Source organism: Salmo salar, chromosome ssa13 (genome assembly GCF_905237065.1).
Source record: "Salmo salar chromosome ssa13, Ssal_v3.1, whole genome shotgun sequence".
Lineage (NCBI taxonomy): Eukaryota > Metazoa > Chordata > Actinopteri > Salmoniformes > Salmonidae > Salmo > Salmo salar.
Genome location: NC_059454.1, coordinates 82487941 through 82502144, shown reverse-complemented (window position 1 = coordinate 82502144; position 14204 = coordinate 82487941). Strand labels below are relative to the sequence as shown.

Here is a 14204-nt window from a genome sequence, read left to right as displayed (position 1 = left end):
CCGGGCCAGGTCGATTAGAAAGGCCTGCTTGCTGAAGTGTTTTAGGGAGCGTTTGACAGTGATGAGGGGTGGTTGTTTGACCGCAGACCCATTACGGACGCAGGCAATGAGGCAGTGATTGCTGAGATCCTGGTTGAAGACAGCAGAGTTGTATTTAGAGGGCAAGTTGGTCAGGATGATATCTATGAGGGTGCCCGTGTTTACGGATTTAGGGTTGTACCTGGTAGGTTCCTTGATAATTTGTGTGAGATTGAGGGCATCTAGCTTAGATTGTAGGATGGCCGGGGTGTTAAGCATATCCCCGTTTAGGTCATCTAACAGTACTTGCTCTGAAGATAAATGGGGGGCAATCAATTCACATATGGTGTCCAGGGCACAGCTGGGGGCTGATTGGGGTATATAACAAGTGGCAACAGTGAGAGACTTAATTCTGGAAAGGTGGATTTTTAAAAGTAGAAGCTCGAATTGTTTGGGTACAGACCTGGATAGCATGACACAACTCTACAGACTATATCTGCAGTAGATTGCAACTCCGCCCCCTTCTGCAGTTCTATCTTGACAGAAAATGTTGTAGTTGGGAATGGACATTTCTGAATTTTTGGTGGCCTTCCTAAGCCAGGATTCAGACAAGGCTAGGACATCCGGGTTGGCGGAGTGAGGCTTCTGATGTTAACATGCATGAAACCATGGCTTTTACGGTTACAAAAGTCAACAAATGAGAGCGCCTGGGGAATAGGTGTGGTACTGGGGGCTACAGGGCCTGGGTTAACCTCTACATCACCAGAGGAGCAGAGGAGGAGTAGGATAAGGGTACGGCTAAGGGCTATAAGAAAAGGTCGTCTAGTGCGTTGGGAACAGAGAATATAAGGAGCAGGTTTCTGGGCATGGTAGAATAGATTCAGGGCATAATGTACAGACAAGGGTATGGTAGGATGTGAGTACAATGGAGGTAAACCTAGGCGTTGAGTGACGATGAGGGAGGTTTCGTCTATGGAGACACTCACAAACTGAAAATATGTGTGTACAATAAATTGGAGAGAGAGCGAGAGACTTAAACATCACATTAATTTGTACATAATGGGCGTGTTCGAGCAGATCACTTTTCAGTGAACATTGTTGGTTACCGCCTTTGAAAGTGTGTTGCACTATGGGGATCAGAATTGTCCAACTTGCACATACATGCATGAACTTTACAAAAATCAAGTGATCACGATTGAGGGTGTTTTCGTCCATATCGGCTGAACCGTTTAGAAATTACAACACTTTTTATACATAGTCCCCTCATTTTAGGGGACCAAAAGTACTGGGACCGAGAGACTGAAAAACAACTTCTATCTCAAGGCCATCAGACTGTTAAATAGCCATCACTATCAGGGAGCCAGCAGAGGGAGCCAGCAGCCAACCAGTTATGCAACCCTGCACCTTCCAGGCTGCTGCCCTATGTACATAGATTTGGAATCACTGGCCACTTTAATAATGTAACACTAGTCACTTAAATAATGTTTACATACTGCTTTACTCATCTCATATGTATATACTGTATTATATTCTACAGATTTTTTGTCAATCCCACTCCGACATTGCTCGATCTAATATTCTTTACTTTTAGATCTGTGTGTATTGTTATGAATTGTTTTAGATACTACTGCACTATTGGAGCTAGGAACACAAGCATTTTGCTACACCTGCAATAACATCTGCTAAATATGTGTATGTGACCAATACAATTTGATTTGATTTGACAACTTGACTGATGTGTATTAAAGTTGTCAAAGGTTTAGTAGGTCCCATACTCCTAGCATGCAATGATTATATCAAGCTTGTGACTGCATTTGCTGTTTGTTTTAGGTTGTGTTTCAGATTATTTTGTGCCTAATGTTAAATAATGTTCTGCTAATTTTGGATTCAGTTTTAGTGTAAATAACAATAGAATATGTTTCTAAACATTTTTACATTACTGTGGATGCTATCATGATTAGGGATAATCCGTAATGAATTGTGAATAATGATGAGTGAGAATGTTACAGACATACAAATATCATACCCCCAAGATATGCTAACCTCTCACCATTACAACAACAGGGGAGTTTAGCATTTTATATCATACCCCCAAGATATGCTAACCTCTCACCATTACAACAACAGGGGAGTTTAGCATTTTTGGGGGGCTATGACATTTATGCCTAACTTTCTCACTCATCATTATTCACGATTCATTCATTCAAAACAAACAGAAAATGCATCCAACAAGTCTGTAGAGTCACAAGCTTGATGTAATCATTTCGTACTAGGAATATGGGACCAAATACTAAACTTTTGACAACTTTTATACACTACAAATTAAATTGTCTCAATACTTTTGCTCCCCTAAAATGGGGACTATGTACAAAAAGTGCTGTAATTTCTAAGCGGTTCACCCGATTATAGATGAAAATATCCTCAAATGAAATTGTATCATTTAAAATCTACCACAAATACCTTGTACCTCTGCATATTGATCTGGTACTGGTACTCCCTGTACATAGCTTCACAGTGATCTGGTACTGGTACTCCCTGTACATAGCTCCACAGTGATCTGGTACTGGTACTCCCTGTATAAAGCTCCATTCTTGTGTATTTAATTTTATTAAAATCTACACCAGTTGAATTCAACGCATGTGACAAATAAAATTTGATTTGCTAAAAGTCAGACTGTAGACGCTACACAACACTAGAGGGAGCCAGCAGCATTGCTTTTACTGGCACCTCAGCCAAGAAGCAGCCAACAGAGAGACTGATAGCAAGGCTACTGGCACCTCAACAGTTTTACAGGTGTCATATCTTAATTTGATCACTCTGTTGTCACTGAGAGTGTTCCTGCACCTCAGGAAATTAAAATAAACCCCATGATTTACATAAATTCACTGAAAACCTGCAGTTCTTTCTATCTCCTGTGCAACTACACTTTTAAAAGTTAATGGAAAGAGCAAATGGCACTTTAACAATTCATGTTCACAGCAACAGGAAATAAATGTATACTGTATGTACTGTAATTACCAGAGTTTATAAATGTGCAGGGTGTCATGTATTTATTACAGGGTTCAGAAAGTATGGTGGTGTAGTAGTGAAAAAAAATGCAAGATCACTCTGAGTTAGACCCAGTTAGTTCTAAGTGAAAGTGAAAATGCAATGGCCATGTCAAGTAACTTTTAGTTCAAGTCCTGGAATTACCCCCGCTCTGTGAAATGAAATGCAAAAGCATATATCGTCCTTTCACAGTGGATCGAGTAGAGAAAGGAAGACGAGCTGACGTTTTTTCTGTTGGGACTAACTTATGATTTAAAGGTAATACAAAATTATTGTATATCATTGGTATGTTTGCAGATTGATAGATCAATGTCTAATAGGGAGTGTACATCCAAGTAAATCAAGTAGTTCATAATCAATCTTTGAACTGTGTTCTTTGATTCATGAGATATGTGTTTTGAAATAACAGTAAGTACTGCATCTTCACAAGGAATCTCTTTAAACGTGGTTAATATAGCAATCAATAAAAAGGCATGTTCCTGGAAGTTTTATAGAATAGAAGAGCCCTTTACTTAGAATACATCTACCTAATTTCACTTGACCCTCTTTACTGTAATGTTCTATTTCCCTAGCCTCTGAGGACAGTTGATAATGAGTGCCTCACTCCTGCTCTCACAGGTAAGCTGTGTAACACTTCCACAGAGACAAAGTATGGCTTCAGCGCCTTGTACTCATTATTTATGGTGCCAAGCAAGTCGGGCTGTCCAGAGCCACTATAGGACAGCATTAAGTTATTAAGATGTATTCTTGTCCACAGTGTAAGGTTGAGCATTTCAATGACTATGTGTTATGGGCACACGTCAAAATGTGACATGTTTATTGACCCACACTATTTACAGACAATTTAATCAATAGGTTGTTTATCTTAATCTCACAACTAATGGTTTATGACATATGTCTCTCTCTTTCCCCTCCCCACTCCTTACCAGTCCGTTCCTCCAACCCCACTGAAGTGCCCCAGATGCCACCAGGCTGGGGCCAGAAAGGTCAAAGGTCAGTGTGCTGTGTGTCAGCGCTGCTCCGAGGCCCTGCGCCGTGTCTACCAGTTCTGCTGGGCCTGTGGGAGGGAGTGGCACCAGTCAGGAGGAACCCTGGAGGGCCAAGGGGTCCTTTTCTCCTGCTCTCTACCAGGCTGTGCCCTCAGGGCTGCCCTCCTCTCCCCAGAGGTCATAGTTGATCCAAGCAGTTCAGCCCAGGGATGCCCCTTCTTCAGGGCCTGTCCTCACTGTAAGGCCATCCTCACTCACACTGGAGAGGGATGCCCCAATATCATCTGTCCACACTGCGAAAAGGAGTTCTGCTTCCGCTGCTTGAAGAAGGAGTGCTATGATTATGAAGTGGATGATGATGATGATGATGATGATGATGATGATGATGATGATTTTGAGTATCCTTTACCATGCACTGTGGTGGATAACAGTCAGTCTCTCAGAGAGTTGGAACTGTAGGGGCTATGCAACGGTCTGTAGAACATTAATTTACGGCCTCATTCATTACCACTTGCAAAAGGAAATCATCTTGATTGTATTTACTAATGGAATTATTACATTAGTTCTATGGTACAAAGACATCATATTGCTATGCTGCATTGCTTCTGTATTGTTAAATGCAATCTGTCTAATACTCAAGTAAAAGATATATAAAGCCAGAAGTTATCATTTGGGTTTTGACACCAGTGGCATATATTCATGGATGCCAAGGGAAGCCAGGCTTCCCCAAAACATGTTCAAAGAAATAAACATATAATTTTATATTTAGTTTCTCTGTGTTTTCATAATTTTATTTTCAATTCGCAAAAGGCTGAATGCACAGTATCTCACCTGAGAAAGCATCAGAGTGAGCGAAACAGTGCCCCTGTGATGGCCATCTATCTGATTCTATCTGGTCATAAAGAGTATGACATTGTTGCCGCCCAAAGCATTGAATGCAAGGGAAAGAATAGCCAATCAGTGTTAAGCTAAACTGAGTGAGCTCAGCTGTGAAAAAAGTCTCAAGGGAAGCCAGTTTGGATTTGACTTTACTCCTATCACATCGCATCAAGAGAAATATGTCATTGACAGAAACAACTTGAATTGTTGCATCTTATTGTGTTGTTGTCCTAGCTAAAATGTTGTGTTGTTAGCTAGCTAAAATCGGCCCTTTCCTAAATTCGCCATGGATGGAGATTGGGATTTGGACTTGTGGTTTTACTTATTTCTCCATCTCAATCGCACTTCACACTGCCCTTTCCCACCTGGACAAAAGGAACACCTATGTGAGAATGATGTTCATTGACCACAGCTCAGCATTCAACACCAACACCATTTACAACATTAACAATGTCAGCACTGTATTTCTGATCAATTTGATGTTATTTTAACAGACAATTTTTTTAGATTTGATTTAAAACAAGAACATTTCTAAGTCACCCCAAACTTTTGAACAGTAGTGTATATTCTAGATGGTGTCAGAGGAAGGTCCAAGAAATGGTCAAGACTCCAGTCACCCAAGTCATAGACTCTTCTCTCTGCTACTGCATGGCAAGCGGTACCGGAGCGCCAAGTCTAGGTCCAAAAGGCTCCTTAACAGCTTCTACCCCCAAGCCATAATACTGCTGAACAATTAATCAAATAGCCACCTGGACTATTTACATTGCTCCCCCCAACACCCAGGCCCCTTTTGTTTTTACACTGCTGCTACTCGCTGTTTATTATCTATGCATAGTCACTTTACCCCTACCTACATGTACAATTTACCTAGACTAACACTCATCGACTCGGTACCGGTACCCCCTGTATATAGCCTCATTATTGTTATGTAATTTTCTTGTGTTACTTTTTGATGTAATTTTTGCACTTTTGTTTATTTAGTAAATATTTTCTTAACTATATTTCTTGAACTGCATTGTCGGTTAAGGGCTTGTAAGTAAGCATTTCATGGTCAGGTCTACACCTGTTGTATTCGGTGCATCAAATCAAATCAAATTGTATTGGTCACATACACATGGTTAGCAGATGTTAATGCGAGTGTAGTGAAATGCTTGTGCTTCTAGTTTTGATAGTGCAGTAATATCTAACAAGTAATCTAACAGTTTCCCAACAACTACCTAATACACACAAATCTAAATATATGTACATATAAATATATGGTTGAGCGGTGGCCGAGCGGCATAGGCAAGGTGTAATAGATGGTATAAAGTACAGTATATACATATGATATGAGTAATGTAAGCTATGTGAACATCAGGGTGGCAGGGTAGCCTAGTGGTAAGAGTGTTGGGCTAGTAACCGAAAGGTTGCAAGTTCAAATCACTGAGCTGACAACGTACAAATCTGTTGTTCTGCCCCTGAACAAGGCAGTTAACCCACTGTCATTGAAAATAAGAATTTGTTCTTAACTGACTTGCCTAGTTAAATAAAGGTATATTTTTTATTAAAGTGGCATTGTTTAAAGTGAGTTGTGATCCATTTATTAAAGTGGCCAGTGATTGGGTCTCAATTTAGGCAGCAGCCTGTCTGAGTTGGTGATTGCTGTTTAGCAGTCTGATGGCCATAAGATTGAAGCTGTTTTTCAGTCTCTCCATTCCAGCTTTGATGCACCTGTACTGACCTCGCCTCCTGGATGTCACGCCCTGATCTGTTTCACCTGTCCTTGTGCTTGTCTCCACCCCCTCCAGGTGTCGCTTATTTTCCCCCTGTGTATTTATCCCTGTGTTTCCTGTCTCTCTTTGCCAGTTTGTCTTGTTTGTCAAGTCAACCAGCGTTTTTGTTTCTCAGCTCCTGCTTTCCAAGTCTCTCTTTTCTCGCCCTCCTGGTTTTGAACCTTGCCTGTCCTGACCACTCTGCCTGCCCCTGACCTCGAGCCTGCCTATCATCTTGTACCGTTTTGAATCTGACCTGGTTTATGGTTACCTGGTTTCGCCTGTACCCGACCTGCCTTTTGCCTACCCCTTTTGTCATAATAAATATCGGAGCACAACCAGCTGCCTCCTGTGTTTGCATTTGGGTCTCGCCTTGTGCCCTTATACTGCCCTTATACTGGGTGGTAGCGGTGTGAACAGGCAGTGGCTCGGGTGGTTGTTGTCCTTGATTATCTTTTTGGCCTTCCTGTGACATCAGGTGCAGTAGGTGTCATGGAGGGCAGGTAGTTTGCCCCCGGTGATGCGTTGTGCAGACAGCACCACCCTCTGGAGAGCCTTGCGGTTAAGGGCTGTGAAGTTGCCATACCAGGCTGTGATACAGCCTGACAGGATGCTCTCAATTGTGCATCTGTAAAAGTCATTGTTCGTGGGCCGAGACTGTGGCACTGTATTATCCTCAAAGCAGGGAAAGAAGGTGTTTAATTTGTCTGGAAGCGTGACGTTGGTGTCCGTGACATGGCTGGTTTTCTTTTTGTAGTTCGTGATTTCCTGTAGACCCTTCCACATACATCTCGTGTCTGAGCCGTTGAATTGCGACTCCACTTTGTCCCTGTACTGGCATTTCACTTGTTTGATTGCCTTGCGGAGGTAATAACTACACTGTTTATATTCAGCCATATTCCCAGACCTCTTTCCAAGGTTAAATGTGGTGGTTCGCGCTTTCAGTTTTGCGTGAGTGCCGCCATCCATCCATGGTTTCTGGTTAGGGTAGGTTTTAAGTCACAGTGGGAACAACATCTCCAACGCGCTTCTTTATAACCTCACTCACCTAGTCAGTGTATAGATCGATGTTGTTCTCTGAGGCTGACCGGAACATATCCCAGTTCGCATGATCAAAACAATCTCAGACCAGCGTTGAATGGTTCTAGTCACTGGTACATCCTGTTTGAGTTTCTGCCTATAAGACAGTAGGAGAAAGATGGCATCGTGGTCGGATTTGCCGAAAGGAGGGGGGGGGGGACTTTGTATGCATCGCGGAAGTTAGAGTAGCAGTGATTGAGTGTATTACCCCCGCGCGTAGTGTAATCAATATGCTGATAGAATTTAGGTAGCTTTGTTCTCAAATTTTCTTTGTGAAAATCCCCAGCTACAATAAATGCAGCCTCAGGATATATGGTTTCCAGTTTACATAGAGTCCAGTGAAGTTCCTTGAGGGCCGTCTTGGTGTCTGCTTGAGGGGTAATGTACACAGCTGTGACAATAACTGACAACAATAATATGACGAGGTAATATGGCCGGCATTTGATTGTAAGGAATTCTAGGTCAGGTGAGCAGAAGGACTTAAGTTCCTGTATGTTGTTATGATTACACCATGAGTCGTTAATCATGAAGCATACACCCTCGCCCTTCCTCTTCCCAGGGAGGTGTTTATCTCTGTCGGCGCGATGCATGAAGAAGCTTGGTGGCTAAACCGATTCCGACAACATATCCCGAGAGAGCCATGTTTCCGTGAAACAGAGAATGTTACAATTTCTGATGTCTCTCTGGAAGGCAACCCTTGCTCGAATTTCATCTACCTTGTTGTCAAGAGACTGGACATTGGCGAGTAGTATATTTGTATTTGGGAGCGGTGGGCGATGTGCGCGTATACGGAGCCTGACCAGGAGGCCGCTCCGTCTGCCCCTTCTGCAGCACCGTTGTTTTCGGTCGGCTTCTGGAATTAGATCCATTGTCCTGGGTGGTGGTCCAGACAGAGGATCTGCTTCGGGAAAGTCGTATTCCTGGTCATAATGTTGGTAAGTTATATCGAATAGTTCTTCACGGCTGTATGTAATAAGACTTAAGATTTCCTCGGGTAACAATGTAAGAAATAATACATAAAAAACTAAATACTGCATAGTTTTCTAAGGACTCGAAGCGAGGCGACCATCTCTGTCGACGCCATCTTGATTATGTGCTAAAAATAGAGAGCAACCTCTGCATGTGACAAATGGGTTCAGTAATCATATCATGTCACAGAGAGTTTATAATCAGGTGGCCAATTCTCCCATCCATAGATGGTGGAACTTCCATTCCAGACTAGTGTTCTAACAATAATTATTTTGGCCTCTGACACTATATACTGTCATGTTATAACATAATCATACATAACTGGCACCTGGCGGTGGCACTTTAAATAGCCTATATGTCTGAACTATAGGGACGTCACCACTATTTTTAGCACAGGATTATTTTCTGCTTAAGGATTTAAAGCCATCTACATTTAATCTGGAGTAAATTCAAGGCTTTATAGAACACAGAGCAGGGTTACTACTGCTGGAAAATAGTAGTAGGCCTACTTCTTAGGGTGAAATTTAAAAAAATATTTGTTTTACTATATGCAGTACTAGATAACTGGATAATGCTTTTGGATTTCATACATTTCCATGCAGATTTTTCTGAAAGGTGTTCAAACCACTTTATAAACTGGGTGGTTCGAGCCCTGAATAATGATTGGGTGACAGCCGTGGTATATCAGAACGTATACCACGGGTATGACAAAACAGTTATTTTTACTGCTCTAATTACATTGGTAACAAGTTTATAATAGCAATAAGGCACCGCAGGGGTTCATGATATATGGCCATATACTCCACGTTGCGTCGTGCATAACGGCCCTTAGCCATGGTATATTGGCCATATACCACACCCCCTTATTGCTTTACTATGCTACTTACCCCATCACTTGTTATTTCAGTAAGTGCACTACTAGAAGTCTTTGTTCTTGTGTGCGTGAGAGAGATATTCCCAGTGGCAAGGTGTGATAATAGTGTGTATGAAGGGGTTAGGTGTCTGTGTGTTCACAGTAGTGTGTCTGGCAGCAGGAGGTAATCTGCAGGTGTAAAGAGGTCACTGTGATTAATAATCAGGTGTTTTCCAATGAGATCTAAGTTTGTTTCATAAGGCCTTTATTTGTGGAGAGAGACCAGAGAAAGCTGGCTACCCCACTTGGTTTCAGCAGCCTACTCTTAAACATTTTAGTAATTTAGCAGACACTTATCCAGAGCAACTTACAGGAGCAATTAGGGTTAAGTGCCTTGCTCAAGGGCACATTAATAGTATTTTCCCCTAGTCAGATTGGGGATTCGAACCAGTAACCTTTCGGTTACTGACCCAACACTATTAACCGCTAAGCTACCTGCGTCTTTAGATGCCAAATGTGTCACAATGATGCCTTATACATAAATGTAGGTCCTTAGACCCTCATAGTGACCCTTTAACAGTTAAACAATTACCCTGTAGTTCTACTCCAACATTGCATGTCAGTATATCATTCACACATGCACATCTATTTTTAGCCTGCTTATTCATAGTCGAGTAACTCCATATAGCCTACAGATTAATGCTGGAGCCAGAATAGCTCCTATTACTTCACTAAGATCTTTGATGTAGTCACCCGATCAATAGGAGGTGGGGGGGGGGGGGCTGCTGTCTGCTGTGTACCTAAGCTGCTTTCATGTTCCCTCCTCCTACAGGTCTGCCGGTGGCCACTTTGACTTAAAGCTTAGGGAGAAGGAAAGAAGAAGAGAGAATTCAGTCCAAGACAGATGCTCCAATAGTATAGTGCGCCTTTCAAGGATTGTGTACCACTTACTACCAGTCATCAGCCTTCTACTCTATTCTGATTTTAGAGAGTTGCCTCCAGAATTGAATATTTAAGTGTTTCTATTGTAACAATGTGTGACATTGAAACAATGGAATTACATACCTCAAACAACTGTCCATGACAATAAACCAAAAGGCATTGTTATATGTGATATATTCCAAGGGCCCTCTCTTTGGCAGGTAGATGTTTCAACGTCACTTTGCAATATTTGTTACAATTGTACATTTTACATGTGATGTGGATGGATGTGTGTTTGCCCTAGATGATCTGACTTTACAGCGCTATTACTGGGCTGTATTAAGACCAAATTACACTTTGACCACGGGTCAAAAGAGCATGTTCTCTCGTTGCACCTCCTCGGTGCTCTCTCTGTGGTTGCTACAGTTAAAGGGCCAGTGTATGGGCTTTGCTAGCTTTTTGAGGCTTTATCCCTAAGTGTGACCTTGCAGTGTCAGTGCAGTCAGCCTGTCCCACATGCTGCTAAGAGGCTTGCAGGTAGCGGCTCAGTTTAGCAGGACCCCATCTGACTAATCTGATTACTTTAACTGGACTCTATCAGTCGCGACATAGAGAACACACTTGTGATCGTATGACCAGAAAGCTGTATGACAGCATTCTCCCAATATGGGAGTGTATGTGTGCGTGTGTTTGCATGTGTGAGAGATTTCTCCTAAGAAGCAGCCAGTCACAGCCCAATAAACTGTGCCATTCCCCCCTCTATCTGTATAGCAGGCCATTTCCAGGCATCCATATACCTACCATGCACATTGCGGCATCTGAATCTATGGGCTGGCTTGGGTCAAAAGGCCAAAGACAGACTTGTAACTCACCCCAAGGTATATTCAGCCGTGGTATCTTTATCACTGTCACCACTTTGCACTTTGCCCTCTGAATATAATGTCATCTTATGGTCCTGAGTAAAGTCATCGGTGTGGTTAGATTTGCCTTTCTCTGGTTATCTTGTGGTTAGATGCACAACGAGTGTTGTTCTCTCGTTGTGGTGTGCCACAGTAGGTAATGAAATTATGCTAAGCATTGTCCACGCATTGTGAACTGTCCAAGGAAAAAATAGTTCAGTTATTTTCATATCTTTAAAAGTTGTCAATCATCTGTTCTCAGATGAAACATTTTCAGCTCTCTAAGATTGACCATTTCAGACCACCATTGATGTCTGTAAATTGAAGGTGAGAAGGTTCTCACAAAACATCCTCTCATACTAAATACCACTTAAACAGCACTAAAGCCCATACCTGTACATTGCCAGGACAGTCTTTGTCCACTTTAAATACAAGCTGCTCTCTTTCCTTAAGCCCCCATTTTCATCCTCTGCCATTATGTAAGGAGCACCTTTAACCACCTGTAGATAGCACTCAGACATCATATGAACAATTGAGTAAATAAACAATGAATGAAACAAATAGCAGACTCAGTGGCCTGTGTGAAATTGTGAGAATGAACTCAAGGTAGCACGCAATCAAGATCTCAAAGTAATTGGTTTGGTGTAATGGCAAAGGAAGCTAGACTTATCCATTCCAGGAAGTGGAATCCCCTTCGCCATGTCACACAGCCGGTACAATGCCAATCCAATGGAACCGTTGTTAGGCAATCGGACGGAGCTGAAGAACAGGGGAGGGAACAAGGAGGGACATCTAAACCAATCAAAGCCCATTAGATTTGTTTCATGCTACTTTCGTAACCAAGTGGAAGGTGAGAATTTACCAGTTGTGAAGTCGTAAATACCAGTTGCATTCACATGCTTTGAACTCGAATAGAAACACTTATTGCTGATAGCCAACAAACTGTGTAAACCATAAACTCAAAGTACAGCTATCATGCTTGTAAACAAATCATAGTGTTTCAAAACCATAGTAATAGATTGCTTTTTATAAATAATGTTTTGTTGTTGCATTTAACTGCCAAAAATGCTGTTATCAAGGTCATTTTCTTAGTAGGTGACGTCAGAGGTCAGATCGTGGGAGAAGTGGGAGCTCAGAATGATAGATGAGTTTCCCCAGTTGGAGGGCCGTTCAAGTGGAATTCCCAGTCGTATGTGTTAAATTCCCACTTCCCACTCAGTTAGGAATGCCGCATTGGCATGCAATGTCAGTGTCACACTAACTGTAGTCCATGACTCCAATCTCACCACCTGATCAGTGTAACCACTAATGGGGATTTCTAGGTTCAGGTTGAGTTATGGCAGCAGTCTGCAATGTTGGTGCACATAGCATAATCCAAAACACATGTAAGCATGCAGGTTTACATGGTTCCTGCCAGAACCAGCACTTTGTAGAAGACAAAAAATGGCCTCTACCATATTTTTTTTCTGCCAAATTTCTTAGTTATTCTTTTTTTGCAGTTTGACACTGCTAATCAATGGGGGAATTCCGGCCCCAGTCAAGCGCATGTACAGTATATGGAACGTAATTCCTTTTTTGTGTAATTTTCTCTACATGCGTATTCTGACCTTGAATTTAAGCATGAGTTTGGGGTGCTATTCAACCACTATTCGTTTGGGGTAGAGATCCAATAAATGAAGGTGTGGTGGAAGTGTGTCTATAGATATGCAGTTTTCTGACCTTTACTTAATTCCCTAATAATTCCAGCACCTTTATGTGCGAGGAAACCATGAATAAGGTCGAACGAACCTACTGGTTCCAAGTGGGAAAACCATTTACAATTTTTTTTCAGATAGAACAAAATACCATTCTCCATGCACTGTAATTTACAATTTGACAAGAGCTATTGATAAGAGTAAGGTAACAGAATACTCTGTTTGGATGAGGGAATTGTAAATATAAATGACACTTGTTTTAGATCTATTTTACCTTATAATCGCTGGAGACAAATGTGAAACCAAAATGAAAGATATCAAAACATCAACTTTCCCACAGTAAAGTTTATGAAATGTTGTGCCATTATGCAGAATATAAATTGTACATCCTTTTAACTTGCAGGGATGGGCACTCTTGAATGTCTTAATTATAGGCTACCCAGACTTTCTCTGTTTACTATTTCTATCATGTTAAATATTAGCCACTATCAGTATTAGCCACTAACAGACAGTCTGTAGGCCTAATAACCACCCATAATCAATTCCCAAGCAATAAACGAGGGTATAGCCTATTATTGTACACTACTCCCCCATTATAAATATATTTGCAATAATCTTCCAACAATCCCATGGGTTGAAGAACTGAATGTGGCAATTTTCAGAATTAATAAAAATACTGTTTTCTTTCTTTCATGTGTAAAGCCTCTACAAAACATTTTTTTATGATTCATGAACACTTTCCTAAACCTAATAATAATATTTTTTATGTACTAATTGGTGCTGAAACGGAGACGAATATGCATACAGTACCAGTCAAAAGTTTGGACACAACTACTCATTCAAGGGTTTTTCTTTTTCAAAATATTTTCTACATTGTAGAATAATAGTGAAGACATCAAAACTATGAAATAACACATATGGAATCATGTAGTAACCAAAAAAGTGTTAAACAAATCAAAATCTATTTTATATTTGAGAGTCTTCAAAGTAGCCACCGTTTGCCTTGATGACAGTTTTGCACACTCTTGGCATTCTCTCAACCAGCTTCATGAGATAGTCACCTGGAATGCATTTCAATTAACAGGTGTGCCTTGTTAAAAGTT

General features: G+C 41.3%; 1 protein-coding gene across 1 annotated transcript; it reads left to right on the top strand.

Annotated features, from left to right (window-relative positions):
* The first annotated feature begins 3069 nt into the window (after positions 1-3069).
* On the top strand, positions 3070-4812 carry si:ch211-284e13.9 (uncharacterized). The gene is made up of 3 exons (XM_014138062.2): positions 3070-3324; positions 3639-3684; positions 3996-4812. Exons 2-3 carry the CDS (start codon positions 3658-3660, stop codon positions 4512-4514), a joined length of 546 nt encoding a protein of 181 aa, XP_013993537.2. The 5' UTR covers positions 3070-3324; positions 3639-3657; the 3' UTR covers positions 4515-4812.
* Positions 4813-14204: the final 9392 nt, after the last annotated feature.

Bases quoted from the DNA above. Each gene is read 5' to 3' on its own strand.
- si:ch211-284e13.9 (XM_014138062.2), top strand. From the start codon at position 3,658: ATGAGTGCCTCACTCCTGCTCTCACAG. The intron at 3,685-3,995 runs GTAAGCTGTGTA...ACTCCTTACCAG, and splicing joins CCTCACTCCTGCTCTCACAG to TCCGTTCCTCCAACCCCACT.